Raw genomic sequence first — 16377 nt, forward strand, 5'->3', positions numbered from 1 at the left:
GTAAGCAGAAGTCTGTGTGTGTGTGTGTGTGTGTGTGTGTGTGTGTGTGTGTGTGTGTGAGATTCTGTTTAGGCACTTTATTTTATTACTGGACACCAGTAAGCAGAAGTGTGTGCGTGTGTGTGTGTGTTCATTACTGGACGGCAGTAAGCAGTGCAGTAGACCCCCTCTGGGGCGGCCCATAGAACATCTGCATGTGGCCGGCTAGCGGCCAGAACGGCCCCACCCCTGCGCTTGTTCACACACACCAGCAGGAGAGGATCACGTGAGTGGGGAAGCAGACGCTGCATAACAAGCACAATGGGCTTGCATGCGCATCTATGTGCATGTATAGTAGTGCAAGGTGTGTGTGTGTGTGTGCCTGATTGTAGGTATGCACTATATATTCAGTGCACCGTTTTGAGGGTTTGACACTAAAAACATGAATGCATGGTTTAAGTATATAAATTACCCATTGTGTGTGTGTGTATGTATGTATGTATGTGCGTGTGTGTGTGTGTGTTCGTATGTGTGTGTGTGTGTGTGCGCGTGTATGTCTGTATGTGTGTCTGTGTATGTGTGTGTGTGTGTGTGTGTGTGTGTGTGTGTGTGTGTGTGTGTGTGTGTGTGTGTGTGTGTGTGTATGTGTGTGTGTGTTCATGCAAGCCAGCATCTGACTGCACCCTCTCATGGTTAGCTGTACACATGCAGTATTGGGGGGAAAATGGGAGACGCGTTCAGCCTTATGTGCCAGGGGCTTAATAGCTTTTATTCTGAGACCCAGCCTTTAAGTTTAGAGTCACAATCTGCAGAGCAATCTGTGTGTGTGTGTGTGTGTGTGTGTGTGTGTGTGTGTGTGTGTGTGTGAGTGTGTGTGTGTGTGTGCAAGCAAACAGCACTAGTAGCAGCAGCACACTCCATTAAACAGGAAAAACGCCAATTACACACAGAAATACCTCCCCCTCGAAGAGCCGAGCCCACCAATTACCCTCCCAGCACAGAGAGGAAATCCACCCATGACAAACACAAACACAAACACACACACACACACACACACACACACACACGGATGTTTATCACACCTAACACAATTAAAAACATCAATGTTCTGTTTTATAGGCAGGCATATTCGGGAAAGGGAGTGGGGTGTGTGTGTGTGTGGGGGGGGGGGGGGGGGGGGGGTGTATTGGAGGCACCAATGATGATCACACAAAATAACAGGCATGCACACATCTAGCTCTCCAGGGAAAGACAGAAGGGGGCATCTCATCATAGTCTCTGCTGTAATCATGATCGATTGCATAAGCAGGGTTCCACCATTTTGGGAGCTGTATTGGAGGAGGGGGAGAGGGCTCGCCACGCCACTTCTAACCCTCCACTGATGAGGGATACGTCTAGAGCGCCACTGCAGCCGCTTTCTGCTAATCAACCTCCAGGGCTCTTCTGATTGGCAAGGTGAGTGTGTGTGTGTGTGTGTGTGTGTTAAGGTTTGCGAGTATGTAAAGGTGTGTGGGTGTGTCACGGTTTTGTGAATGGGTTCATCTCTGCCTCATCTGGCACCAATCTAGCGTGTTAGCATCTTCGTGTGTTCTTGGCCTGAGGCATGTCCCGTGGCAGCGTGGATTTATTAGGCGTGCGCTAACATTATCTGGACCCAAGACGTGCGCCTGCCTTACTGAAGACACATCTACACGGTCTATCTAGGTCACGGCTTGTCTGGCGTGTGTGTGTGTGTGTGTGTGTGTGTGTATTTGTTTGTGCGCATGCCTGTGTGCGTGCGTGCCTAAAAGTTTGTGAACAATGTATAGATGTGTGTGTGTGTGGTGTGTGTGTGTGTGTGTGTGTGTGTGTGTGTGTGTTTGTGTGTGTGTGTGTGTGTGTGTGCGTGCGTAAAGGTTTGTGAACAATGTATAGATTAGATACACTGCTTTGCCTAATAGATAGAAGAGTGTGTGTTTGAGTGTGTGTCTGTGTGTGTGTGTGTGTGAGTGTGTGTGTACCCTGTCTGAGGCAGGTCCAATCCACAGTGGAGAAGAAAGGGTGGCAGCGCAGCTCCTCGTAGCCCAGCCTGTCCTTGGCCCCACACAGCAGGCTCTGCACCAGGTCCACAAACGCCTTGCTCACTTTCGGCTGATTGGGGAACTTCAGGTAGCGCTGAAGAGGTCCATGGGAACACATACACTCACACAGTCACATGGAGACAAATAGCTTACCACACCGGTCATATCATAGCTACTAATATACTATATCTAGATCAACCGCTTCACACTATAATGAAATGGTGGTTAGCAGTGCATGCCATAATACAGGCTTAAAAGGCTGTACTGCTTGTGTGGATCCAAATAGCCCCAAAGTGAAGCGCTAACACACCATCATCACACACCATCATTCACTAGCATTCATTTGGGAATACACAGAAACACTAGAGGGGACTGGCACATTAGCCCTATGCACCACCATTCCATTAAGACTATTAAATAGGATAATTAAAGACCTTCCGGGATTGTCTTTCGCATCCTTCATATCTGACGCACCTGGTGGTTCATGATGTTGTGGATGGTTTTGGTGGCTGTGCCGTCGGTGAAGGGGGACTTCATGTAGATCATCTCGTACGCGATGACCCCCAGGGACCACCAGTCACACTCGGGCCCGTAGCTCGCCTGCCCCCCGCTGAGCGAAGCCAGCACCTCCGGGGACAGGAAGTCCTGGGTACCAGCGGGAAGCTTGGCAGAGCCGACCTATCAACGGGCGATGGGAGAAAAACAATTATCACTCACTCACTCACTCACTCATTTCTCAGCAATCACTGGCTTGATTAAGCATGACTGGTATTTTTAGAGACAAATCATCACACAATTGACACTAATTTGGCTATGACGGTTACATTAATCATTAACGAACCAAACAAATGAAATGATAACGCCAAGTCACAACAGTACACGTGTTCACAAAAAGACCAAAGTAGGACACTGGTAGTCTTGTGTATTCCACTCTGCATTGCTGTTATCCCACAAAAACAATATGTGCTCTCACCCCCCACCCCCGGCTCCTCCCCAACAGGCATGGCCACTATAATGAATCAAATTCGTCACCACTTTGTGTCCGAGCCGATAACGATCGGACACGGCGTAACGGGATTGTGTTTTTTTTCCCCTGAGACGGGCGGGCCTGTTACCGTTTTGCTGGCGGTGAGTCTGGCGGCCGAGCCGAAGTCCGCCAGCTTGACGTGTCCCGTGCGGTCGATGAGCACGTTCTCCGGCTTGACGTCTCTGCGGAGAGAGGGGCGGAGAAAGGAGCAGTGGAGGAGGGACAAAGGGGAGGAGAAGCAACAAAAGACCAAATGAAATAGAGAGAAAACGGCCTTTTGATGCAGAGTAGTCTGGTAAAAAAAAAAAAGTGTGACGAACAATTGAGGCTTTATGAAAGAGACAAGCAGGAGAACAATAGCAGTGAATGGATTCAATGCCATCTCATACTTCTACTGACATCAAGATGAGTTACAGTTTTTTCCTCATTTCTTTTCTAAAGTTCAAGCATGCTACAAGTTCAGCCAAGAAGTAATTACCTGAATAAATCTACGTCTACGCACAATTGAATGCTGTGCATCAGGAAAGTGTACCTGCGCACGTACCTACGGACATTCTATGCTCTGCCGTACACTAGCGTTTATATCAGCAAGGCCTTCTTTTGCACAAGGACAAGCGTTAGTGTGGGGAGACCACGAGATCGAGAGTGGTGGGCGGCAGTGCTCACCTGTGCACGTATCCCATTTGGTGCACGGCGTGAATGGCCTGGACCAGCTCGGCCAGGTAGAACTGAGCCATGGCTTCGTCAAACTGCTCCTCGTAGCGGTTCATCAGCGCCATCAGATCTCCACCAGGCAGGTACTCCATCACCTGAGAACAGCGATCGACAGGTTAAAACCTCAGAGTGTCTGGTTGAATAGACAAGTTCCAGAGTGGGTCAGGTTCTAACAGTAGTAGGTAACACAACATAGCGGCATAGAACTACAAAAATGTTTATCACTTGGGAAAAAAGCCATACACGTCCAGGCCTAGCAAGAAAAACAATAGAGGAAGACTGACAAAACCTACAAGGAAAAAAAGATCTTAAATGGATACAGGGCAGGCATAACGTTTCTACAGATACTACACAACAGTGACTGCATATTCTCATAGAGACCGTAAGATGGTTAAAGATGGGTCCATCTAGAATGAAAAGAAAGGATGACCTTTTGAAATTTTTAACAACTATCATACTCTCTCCATCGAGTCGGGTATTAGACTAATATCTACCCTGGAACTCACTTGGCCATTAAATGAAGCCTTTCTGGGACATATTAAGGTCTGCGAAGTAGACTGAGGGAAAAAATTAGTTCTATTATCTAAATTGTTATTTTTCCTTTGCAAAGCAAAGAACTGTGTTTGACTGACCTGAGCTATTTATAAAAGGATGGCCTCAGCCTAATACTGTTATTATGCCAGTACATGTGACAGATTCTCTGAGAGAAATGTAACAGCATGTCAGATAGGGGGAAATGGAACAGATGCACACGCACACACACACACGCACACACACACACACACATACACACATTTGCACACACACACACACACACACACACACACACACAGTGAATTTCTGGTAAAACTATAATGCCGTGGTTATTTTTGTCCCTTTTCACATGAACCATTCCCAATATATCATTACCTTTAGCCGGTCTCCATGGCAACAGAGCCAGTCGCTGACATTTCCTCTTCAACTATTAATGATGCACAATTTAATTGTCTTCATTTATGTGTTTGAAATCCCCCCCCCCCCCCAAAAAAGGTTAAATACACCCTAAGAGTTTTTGTTCCCCCTTCACAGAGTACCTCTTCACATTCACAGAGAGAGAGAGAGAGAGAGAGAGAGAGAGAGAGCAACATGATCACTCATCCTGCTCTCCACAACAAGTTCGCCATTAGCAGTATGCATAATGACGGCACGCAACTTTTCCCTCCCTGATTCAGTGTGAATGTAGGAGAGGGTGAAATCACTCCCTCCAAAACCAAAACATTCAATGGAGGCTTTTGGTAGATGCATTAACCATTACTTCACTGCCAATCACCAGAGCAAAAGTTGAGCAAACAGAAGTGCTTGACCGCTGATTATTTAGTTTGTAAGTATAATTAGACTATTAAACTGGATAGTACGTAGGCAGCCCACAGAATGCAGAGTGCTGCTGCGGACAAATATGAATGGGAGAAACAGGTCCATGTGAACAACAAGTACATGTAACAAACAGAAAGGAGGGGGGAGGGTTAAGAGCACGGTTGCCAGAGAGTTGAATGGCGGGGACAGACGAGGCTAATAATAACCGTAAGCATTCAGTGGCTGCCATGCTAATCAAATACAACTCTTATGTGCTACTGAATGGCCAAACCCTAATAACTTCCTGCACATGTGGGCACTGCACTCTCTTTTTGGTCTTTTTTGTTGGGGGGGGGGGGGGGCGTCCTTTGGCTGTACACACTGAAGTCCGTAATCAGTGAATAGCAGCATGTAATTGCACCATTTCATTCAGCTGAGAAATGAGTCATGTTCATTTGCAGCCCCTTTTTGCTGCAACAGAAGCAGGGATATGAAGATCTGGCGCACAGATCCAAATCCAAACCCGAAATGCAAGCGGTGGAAATTAAAATATGTAAAACAAATGAGTCCGGAAAACGCTTCAGCATCGTCCCCATGCCCTTATTATGGTCGTACATCACCAATAAAGGAAAGGACTTGATGAACGGCTCATTGAAGAGATGAGAGTGCAGACGCACACATTCTTGTTCCAGTTGGCTCTTCATGCACGCGACGCAATATCAGAACTCCAGAAGCACTTTCCATGACTCTGGCTGTTTCGACAGCATCAACACTTGAATTACCATAATCATTCAGACACCATCCAAAAACGTCTTTGCATTATTCATATCCTGTGCAGCCACGTGAGTAACGTGAGCAACAGATCACTGAGCAACGCACATACAGACACACACACACACACACACACACACACACACACAAATATAGGCAGCCCTTGCAAACTCATTCATACAGACAACCCAGACTAAGTTCTTCAAACAAACCTTTACACAGACATGCAAACACACCGATAAACTCAAACCAGTGTGAGGGTGAAAAACATTAATCTCAGATGTTTTTCATATCACTGGCTGACACCAGCCTTATCTGATTGCCCTAAATCAATCTGGAGTCAGGAATCTGGGGAGGAACCTCTTCAGCGCCTCTGAGCTGTGAGCTAGAAATGATGGGAGACTCAAATCAGGCACCTCCTATAGTAACACATACAAAAGCAACATGACAGCAGCATTCACTATGTCACCACCAGATTACAATCTGACATGACTAGAATACCACAACACACACACACACACACCTGCTGCCCAGTAACACTAGAGAGAGCATGTGTGTTATGCTGGCTGTTCATGCGGCGCTTTCTTTCACTCCTGCTTTCCTTTTCTTTGCATCTAGACACTGCTTTGATATAGGGGCTTATAAGTGCCAGCATGGACACAAACACACAGAGACACACACACACACACAGACACACACACACACACACACACCATGAATGGGCGGGCAGAGAGGCACCAGAGCATGAAAGGCAACACTGGAGCCATGTTACCTAGCAACAAGGTACCGAGGGTCTTTGGAGCCCAAGATTGAGAGTGAAGACGGATTGAGAGTGAGTCCCTCTACCCCCCCCCCCCCCCCCCCCCACTCCCACACTCCCCCCCCCCCCTCTGAAATCGTGTGGTGGGTGAGTGTGATGTGCGGTGATGGTGGTGGTGGTGTGCAAAGACAGAGGAACGAGGGAGAAAAAGAAAAATCATTTATTTTCCAATTCGTGCTGTCGGAGTATTCCGTCGGGGGAGAACATCTCCATTCTCTCTCCCAGCGCCGCTGCCGCTGCAGGAGGGCTCTCGGCTCAACCAGAGTGGGAGAGCGTCGGGGCGGATCGTGGAATTCTGATGAGGGGTTCCCAGGAATAACTGTGCATATTTACACACAGGGTGGAGCCTGAGGAGACATGTAGTCACCTGCCCATGCACGCTCTCTTTTGATCCCTCTCTCACTGACTGACACACACACACACACACACACACTTCTATCTATTAGGCAAAGCAGTGGGTTCAAGTGTCAATTGGGGTCACTGCCATTAAAGCATAGAACATAATGATGCATTGTGGCATTTAATAATGAACCAACACCCTCCTGATTCATTCACCATTTCATCCACTTGGTGAGTCTCCAAGGGTCAAGCTAGCAAGGCTGGCCGTACAAGCCAGTGTAATAAATCAGGAATAGTGTGACAGATATTGGCCGGGTTTCCCAAAATTGTTAAGAAGCTCTTAAGTGCTAAGAACTTCTTAGGAGCGTTGTAAGAACGTTCTAAGAACGCTCCTAAGAAGTTCCTAGGACTTAAGAGCTTCTTAACAATTTTGGGAAACCCGGCCATTAGCTGTTTTTAGATAGAGATCTTTATGCCACATTATCGGTCTTACAGTAGGTGAAAAATGTATGCCTTGGTGTGAGTGCTCACATACAAGGCGGCATGTTGAGGAGACAGTGGGCGGGACCAAACAGCAAAAGCTAATAATAATGCAATTTTTTGCTAGGACAGGCGCGTGGGGGTTCATGTTTTGCTTTATCATTGGATTTTAGGATATGGCATTTGACTGCATTCCAACTTACAGCTTGGAATTCATTCCAACATCAAACAGGCGTTAAATCACTGGAAGAATAGTGGATTTAAAGATTGTTGCAGTGTGCGGTCTCTGCTGTTGCTGCTTCAGTCAGATTTTAAATCTCATATGGGACATACGTAGTGTCATCAAAACACCCACCCAGATTCACCCAATCCGCCTTGATGCTTTTACACTTGTCATGGAACGAAATGTTTCACCTCTGTAACTACCCTCCTTGGTGGTAAAATTGAGAGGCCACGTCGACCCCCTGTTCCACCAAAAATCGACAGGCATTACGCCAAAAAGGCTATACATTGCTGAAGTTATGTTGACAGCATGTTTCTTACCTGACATAAGTCTGTACCTTGAAAACTGTCTCACTGACAGAATATAATGTGACAGTATAATGTAGGCTTCCTTGGTAGAGTGGTGTGTGTGTGTGTCTGTGTGTGTGAGACCAGAAGAACACCACAGGCAGAAGAGCACCATGAGTCTGCTGTATACAAGGTGAAGAGTATGAAAAGTACATGTGTTCATGTTCTCGCCTCTCTTTATGAAAAGCTGAATCAAAAATGCATAGCCCCCTCTATTGGACATAAGGCAAATAGCAATCAGTTCCACTGCAGTTGCACCAGCGATGAGCAACAGTACAGACTGTCCTTGTGCTCCTCACTGATGCTAAGCTGTTGTGTTCCTGTTCAGACTTGTGCATTTCAAATAGCTGAGAGACACACTGGGTAAGAAAAAAACTAATAATGGGCAGAACATTGCATGAAGTGCCACAAGACTATGAAAACTGTCTCTCACCGATCATTTCTATGCCTTTTATTTTTTTCTAACCCTTCCCCAATTGAGGTCTCATACACCTCTTTTTTCGTCTGATTCCAAGAAAAGTGTTGAGGTCACAAACACGGCTCACGGCTCACAAACACCGCTCACCTCGCAAAAAAGCTCTTTTAAAACCAACTATCTCAATGCTAACATTACAAAAAGAGAGGGAGAGAGTGAGGAGAGGAGAAAGAGGTCAGCCTAGTTATGTAGAGATAGCCACAGTAATGACGTGGAAGAAATGTTAGGCATTGAGAATGAAAGGAAGAGAACGAGCACAGCCTTTATAACAGGTCGTCTAAGCGGCGACATGTTCCTCCTCTCTCCTCTCACAGAACCGCTCGCTCTCCTCTGTGTGTGCGGCTCTCCAAAGGGAAGAGGCACACACACACACACACACACACACACACAGAGAGAGGCGTGAGGGAGAAGTACAGACCTCTAACAAGAAGCGAGGGAGGTGGGGGGGGGGGTGGCTGGGGGTGTCAGGAGAGAGAAAAGAAAATGTGTTTCATCAGCTTCTACAAAGGCAAGGTGCCCACTCAGAGAGGAGCATCATTACGTGCATTGTCTGGAAGATCATCTACGCTGGCGCAGTCGTGAATCACTCAAAATTACCAAGAGGCACGCTTAAGGAGTCTAGCTATCGGGAGGGGGTTTGATGTGGTTGGTTGACCCCAGAATCCGTTAGGAGACAAATCTTCAAAATCAGACCAACCGCCTGAATGCACATGGCAAGAATGACCAAAAGAACAAAAAAAACTAAATATCCACAGAGATCTGAATGTGTTGCTTAGTTTTGGGACTGGGACCTGACCTGGAGGTATACTAACTCACTTCCATCAGTTGCTTAGCTGAACCTTTCGGGAGGGACTGAGCATTTTTTAAAACATTTTTTCTGTCGCTTCTCTTTGTCAGCAGCATACAGTACTTAGTGCTCACAGTCTAATTAACATATCAGCATAGGCACCCCCAGCACAGGCAACCCCAAACCATAAACATCCTCAATACCACATCATGTCTCTTGAAAAGAAGCAAAGGGACAGGAACTCACCAGGTAGACGCTCTCTTTGTCCTGAAAGGCATGCTGGAGCTGAGGGATCCAAGGGCTGGAGTTGAGAGCAAGGATCGCCTTCTCCTCCTCAAAGAAGGCCACCTGAAGGAGAATAGGCAAGGATGCAGATCAACAAATTTGTCACTGAGTGATACAGAAAAAATCAGACTAGTACACAATAGCCATGGTGCTCATACAGAAAGTTTGTTCTTAGTCTGAGTTTGAGACCTACATTTTCCTGACTGCGCAGGCTTGTCTTATCCATGACCTTCATGGCATAGATGTCCCCAGTGGCTTTCTCTTGGACCACGCGCACTTCGGCAAAGTGACCCCGCCCCACAACAGCCCGCTGCTCAAAATCCCTCGGGCCTGGCTGAAGCTCACGCAACTCCGCCACCACATCAGAGACTGTGCACACAATTAACAATTATTCATACATCCAAATGACTATTCATCCGTGCTAAATACAACAGAGGGATATTAAAAGAAAGACATAAACATTGTACATATTATGTATTCTTTATGCGGTTATTGCACAGACAAAACAATCTTTATCTCCCATACCATAGATATTTGTTATAATTGTATTATCGTTCTTAAAAGAAATGTATCAATCTATAAGTATAGATCATAGGCATTATAGGCTAAACGTCTTTGAAAATTGAGATTTTTGTGTTATTGCTAAATTAATGAATGCTCACATTTATTGACAAATTTTGCAACATGCTTGATCTTCATGAGCTCAGGAGAGTTGCACTCCTGGTACAGCAAGAGCAGAGCTTCCAGCAGCCCCTCACGGGTAACACTGCAGCCGGACAGTGCCTGGACACTGCCCCTTCCCTGAGGGTCAGACACAGATGACGGAGCGTGATAAGTATGACTGGAAATTTTACCCAAAACCAACGGAAAATATACCATAAATGGACACAAGGAAGAGGTAGGCCCCTCTAATTATAGATTTGTTTACATTTGGCCCAAAGCCAAGCCAAGAAAAACACATCACATCTCCAACGTATTCTGGACTAGGTAATTCTGGTCTACTATGAGGTCGAAAATGAAATGTAAAGGAATGTTAAAAAGGTAAAACATATATAGGCCTACATTTCGCTAGCACTGCAGAGACCCATAAGCTAGGAACACCACCCTCTAGCTGAGAAATATCAGCTAACAATACCTGTCGAGACATTTGTCAGCGACACCTCTAACGTTACAGTACTGTTTACATTTGACACTTACCTGTAACAGGTGATTGAGGCGAGAGCAGCGGCTAGTGATGGGGTCCAATGTGGCAAGTTCTTTGACACTGCCATGTCCTCCATATTTAAACTTCAGCATATCTGTAAAAGCTGCCAACATTTGATCAAAAATACATTAATGTCGAGTTCAACAGACATCGAAATGTCGTCGTATGGTACGTAATCATCAAATCCTCAAGTTCAGATACATTATGTACACAATGGACCATCTTCGTAGCTAACGGTCATCTAGCTCCAGCCAAATATTTCAAGTGGGCTAAAGCTAGCCCGTGTGGAGCCAAATAAAGGTTATGTCTGTGGTGGTATTTCTCGAAGTACACAGAGACTGCAGGAGGACCATACAAGAGAAAACTGGAAGAAACATGAATTCCAAATAGTATGTTGTTGCTTGACATAAGGTTACATAGTCAGCGACTTCATACATAGATGTTGAATTGCTAGCTGTAGAGAGTTAACGTTAACGTTAGCCACTGAAAAAACAGCAATGTTCAAAGTCACGGCGTTTTAACATCGCCATGTCTTAAATAAAGACAGAAAAAATAATAGAAATACATTCGACTCACCAGACGGTTACATTCAGCGTCAATTAAAACGTTAAAAGGCGAGTAAAAATAAATCCAACGTGAAAGGAAAACATTACTAACAGTGAAATCGTTGTAGGACTTCCGGGTAACTTTCAAATTTTGCGCGTTCGGTCTCATCGCTGATTGGCTTATGACATGACGTAAGCTAAAGCCAACTGAATGATCCTCCTCCTTCATAAACACAAACACAGGAAGGTAGATCTCAGCTTTTACTGTCTACAACTCTATGGAACTGTGTGAGTGGGTTGATTCCCTTCTTTTTCACACACACATTTCATAGATTGTTTGCCATTATTACCTTTTGTATAAATATCATTTAATCTATTGTGTCCATATATTTCGCTTAGATTGACAGTAGACACACAAACAATTAGTTGATTATTTGAGGTGTAGCCTAGGCCTATAGGCTACTAATCTTGCTTTTCATTGTCATCCATATTGCAAAAGTATGCAACACAGTTCTTTTCACTTTGTGTCTGGTATCTGTCGAGTGAAGAAAGTGCTTGCCTACAGAGTGAAACAAATGTTTTGCAACCCACACAGCTCATTGTCTTAATGAAGCTTTTAGATGCTGCCTGGAAGCTGAATGGCTTGGAACGGAAAAATGTGCACAAATAATTCAATTCTCAGTCTTTTCCTGTGACAGGAAGCAGGAAGTGTTTTAAGGGGAGGTCAATGCACTCTTCCTGTCCGACATGCTCAGTGTGTCAAGAGTTGTGTGGTGGAGAGCACTGAAAAGACAAAGGATATAGTGAACTTTAAAAATGTGTCTCTTATCTGCATCACGATGAACAAACAGCTCTCCATTCATAAACACAGTGGACAAAGACAGAGTTTAGATGGCTGAATAGCCAGTCTGCCACTGCAGCATGACTGCTCAGTGGGAGCAGACCAGAAATAGGTGCGCTCAACTCTGCGTAAAAGATAGGGTGCATAAACAAGGACACACTGGATAAAACAAAAAGTAAACACTCTCAAGCTATAACTTATTTTTCAAATATGAAACATGTCACATCACGGACGTTTCGGCCTATGCCATCTACAGACACTGAATATGGCATAGGGCGAAATGTGTTAGTGTTTTCACATTGATTCAATGAGTTATAGCTTGAGAGTGCGTTTACTTTTGTGTTTTACTCAGTGGGAGCACACAGCTCCACACATCACACCCTTTCCCTCAGATGTACTCTGTTGGAGAGCAACTCTGCCAGCTGATGCCCATTTAACCTGTGGCAGCTGCGCTGCAGTCTTACCTGGCTGCCACCTTCATGTCAGGAAAGGCTAACAAGCACAACCAGAATATTGACAAAGCACAGGGAGATCAGAGGAAAGCTGAACTATGCACTGAAAGTCAAATAGAGATGGAGTCCTCAGACAACTGGCATTTGTGACAGGTCTGGAGCTCTTGGTACTCACAGATCACAAATGTGGCTTTGGAGTTGATGTTAAGAGAGTAGCAAAGGCAAATGAAGACATGTGAGGAGTTTCATCTGTGGAGCTGAAGTCTTTCACAGAGACCTTTATCTGGGCAGATTGGGCTCTTCTTGACAGAAATGCAGAAACGCAGTGTTTCAAAGCCAGTCAATTCACCGTTTCTCTGCATGAGGCAAGCTATAGGTGTCTCAACTGCTGATGAAAGTCCACAGTTTATGATTCTGCAGAGATGACCATATCAAAGCTGTCGTCCATTCACTACATTCTCCAAAATGTTAACTATGTTACACGGCTACATGGTAATGATTAAAACTGGTTTGTTTCATTTCGTACTGTGCTACCCTATCCCTGCACTTGTGTCTGAACCAAATACTTCCGCACTGTGCTTTTGCAGGCTCAGGGAAGTGAAACCCCAGCGGGTGCACGGCCAGGCACACAGTCAGAGGATAACTGTCGACATGTTTGCATCGTGCAGCACATAATTTAGGCCATAAAGTCGCCGCACAGCTGAGCTCCCCCATACTGAGCTCTTTCCCGTTTCTCTTTTGGTCAGCTCCACAACAGCTCTGCGTGACGCCAACCAGGCGAAAAGGGAAATGAGAAAACATCAAATGTGATATTTCACCGCAGCAAATTCCCACTTCCTATCAGTGGGAGGAAATATAAAAGCATCTTAGGGACTGGCAGAAGTGCATTTTTAGAGGATTCATCTGCATTATTCACACCTCATTAAGCCTCTGACAAGATTCATTTCTTGACCACAGATTTATTACATGTTATATCAGGGCAAAGAATGAAACGAAAGTATTTGAAAAGGTCTGAGATGAAACCAAGCACCCCTGAACTGATTATTGATTCCCATGGATGCGCATGAGCGTATAGCCGACGAGTGTTTATTCACAGTGACAGATGGCGGAGCTGGAGAGCAGGACCCCAGGTCACTGCAACAGCAGGACGAACAAATGGGGACAGTGGGAGATGAGAGGCGGCATGATTAATACATTACCACATAATTACCATTGCAGACTGTAAGAGCACGCTTAAACTCATCCCACACAAATGAGCACCAAAGATGAGTGCAGCATGCAACAAATCAAAACAGCAGCACAAATGTGTGTGAAAGAATATTAGGGGTTTTTTTAGCCATGTGTTTCCACTAATGACAGTAACTTCCTACTTACTATACCAACTGCAAGGTTATAACTAATTTTCTGTATTTGGTCACATCTCAGTATTCAGTTACAACAGAGGCTTACAGATACTATCTGCAGTCAGAAGCTATGCTAAACGTCCCTCTCTAAACCATTGCACAAAATGATGCCAACCACATCCCACAATAATTTAGACAATAAGTTAGATAAGTCACAATAAGTTAGAGCAACATAACAAGCTTTTGGATGTCAACAGCCCATCTGCTATTGGTTTGGTGATCCACATACAGCATGTGCAGATGCATACTGAATGGCCTATTACTCTAATAAGGTTTTGTGTGATACAGCACCCTCATGTGACCACTGAATAGTATTACATTTCCAAGGGTACCCAGGACACATTACTTTTATATTCTATATTTAGAACAATCTTTATATAAAGAACATCAAACATAAATCCATTCTCTTAAAATGTTTATTATTGGTTAGATTCATGATGGGGCAAACAATGACTTGAGTGGCAACATTTCATCTTTCCAGTGTACACCAGACCAGTACATAAACACATATAGAAACACACAAAATAGACGCATATACCGGTGTCTATATACACACATGCGTGTTTGTATATGTGTAATTTGTGCATATGCATGTGCACACGGTGTGTGGTAACATTGATATCCACACACATAAATAAACAGGATGATGATCTTTCAAACTTTGTTTTTGTAAATAAGCTTTTTTTCTTTGTGGGGCTCCCATTTCTGGCGGGTTTGTGAAGGCGGCTGTCTGAGCAGTGAAGATTAAAACTGTAATCGTCACCCCGGGCTCGGGGGGAAGTGACAGGAAACTCATTCAGTCAACCCGCTGAGCTTTGTCCAGTCACTCTACAACTCTATGAAACACTGACATTTGAGCTGTCAAACTAATCACACACTTCCTTTCGAAGCGTTTCTTTTTTTTTTTTTTACAAGCGTGCTGGTTTTAACTCTTCATTGTTCAGATATGTTCATTTTGTTCTTTAACGTTAATCCCTCAACCACGTTCTGCATGGAGGAGCTTTCCTTTATTTTTTGTTTTGGCTGCTGCGGTGGGCGGGATTTCCGCCTGTGCTTCTCCAGTATTGGCACATGCCACTGGCCAGTCTGGTTGTCAATCAGCGGCCGGCTCTATAATAAACATACTGATGCTCAAGACTCAAGATGGCCATAATTAATATTGCCCGTGCCCATGGCAACTGTTTAAGACTACACAGTGTCGTCAGCGCCTGTGAAAACCATCGGCCTGGTCCCAAACACGCAGAAGCCACCACCCTCCTTGTACTGATTCCATCACAGTGATCTCTCTCCCAGATTAAGTGCTGGTGGTTTGGGGGCTCAGCTTCAATGGCCTTGGAGCCTCTGTAGAGAGAGATTATGGCATCCATGTCTGACTGGCACACACATCTACATATGTATGACTGTATGCAAGCATGTGTATGAGTGTGTGTGTGTGTGTGTGTGTGTGTGTGTGTGTGTGTAGGAGATGTTAGATGTGGAGGTGTGTGTGTGTGTGTGTGAATTGGGCATGCGGCTTGCAAGTTGGTACTGACAACCCAAAAAAAAGGTCCAATATTTCTTCTCAGTCTCCTGAACACGTGACCAGTGCCATGGCATTGCCTGGCACACACTAGCAGAAGCCCAAGCCCAACACCAACTCACTCATCACCGCTTAATGCATTTACCACAGAGAACCACGGCACTGCCTCCTGTTAGAACCCGTGCCTATTAGAACACAGAGATGTCCGGTGCTGCTATAGCACAGCTTACGAGAATGCAAGTCCAGTTGTGTTGGGTTTGACAGTAAAGTTCTGGTGCTGCTCTACTGGTTCCCAGGTCCAATTCTGTGGCAGTAGTCCAAGACAGGCTTAGACCCCTAACACTTTTTCATTTCAAAGCACATTTGTTTTTTTTTGATTGCTTTTTTTTTACAGTGGTGTAGTTTGTTAGTAAAAAAATACAAATTTACAAAAAGAAAAGATAGAACAAAAAAAGGCATAACTTTCTCTCTGAGAGATTGGCGGGGTGGGTGGGGGGGGGAGGGTGGAGTGAGATTGGTCCATGGTGGCCACACAAAGTTTGTCTTCATTTAAAGTGTAAAAATCACAAAACACAAGGGGGGAAGCAAAACTGGCGACAAGACTGGGGGCTCCAATAATAAACATTAAGAAGTAGGAGAATGGCAGATTTCTTGTTGGCTGGTCTGTTGGATCCGTTTGGCTGATATGAATTCCGTCACAATTGCTTTTCAGCTGGCCGCTGTTGTCGTCCTCATACTTGTTTGTTTCAGCACAGTCCACTCTGACATAGTTGA

The 16377-nt window shown here is 45.0% G+C and overlaps 2 protein-coding genes across 3 annotated transcripts in view; both read right to left on the reverse strand.

The window, feature by feature from the left end:
- Positions 1 to 11549, reverse strand: part of cita (citron rho-interacting serine/threonine kinase a) — a 73197-nt gene extending 61648 nt beyond the window's left edge. For both annotated transcript variants that reach the window (XM_062553460.1, XM_062553459.1), the window contains exons 1-9: positions 11420 to 11549; positions 10837 to 10946; positions 10302 to 10440; positions 9833 to 10008; positions 9601 to 9702; positions 3733 to 3875; positions 3155 to 3248; positions 2514 to 2717; positions 1980 to 2133 (exon numbers count right to left, since the gene is read on the reverse strand). In XM_062553460.1, the coding sequence (XP_062409444.1) occupies positions 1980 to 2133; positions 2514 to 2717; positions 3155 to 3248; positions 3733 to 3875; positions 9601 to 9702; positions 9833 to 10008; positions 10302 to 10440; positions 10837 to 10935 (1111 nt within the window). In that variant the 5' untranslated portion in view covers positions 10936 to 10946; positions 11420 to 11549. The remainder of the gene's footprint in view (positions 1 to 1979; positions 2134 to 2513; positions 2718 to 3154; positions 3249 to 3732; positions 3876 to 9600; positions 9703 to 9832; positions 10009 to 10301; positions 10441 to 10836; positions 10947 to 11419) is intronic.
- Positions 11550 to 14482: 2933 nt separating this feature from the next.
- The window catches only part of LOC134100332 (ras-related protein Rab-35-like), a gene marked incomplete in the record, with an annotated part of 7248 nt that continues 5353 nt past the window's right edge, over positions 14483 to 16377 (reverse strand). Inside the window, 1 exon segment of the mRNA XM_062553465.1 lies at positions 14483 to 16377.

This window comes from Sardina pilchardus, chromosome 14 (assembly GCF_963854185.1).
Source record: "Sardina pilchardus chromosome 14, fSarPil1.1, whole genome shotgun sequence".
In the NCBI taxonomy this organism is placed as follows: Eukaryota; Metazoa; Chordata; class Actinopteri; order Clupeiformes; family Clupeidae; genus Sardina; species Sardina pilchardus.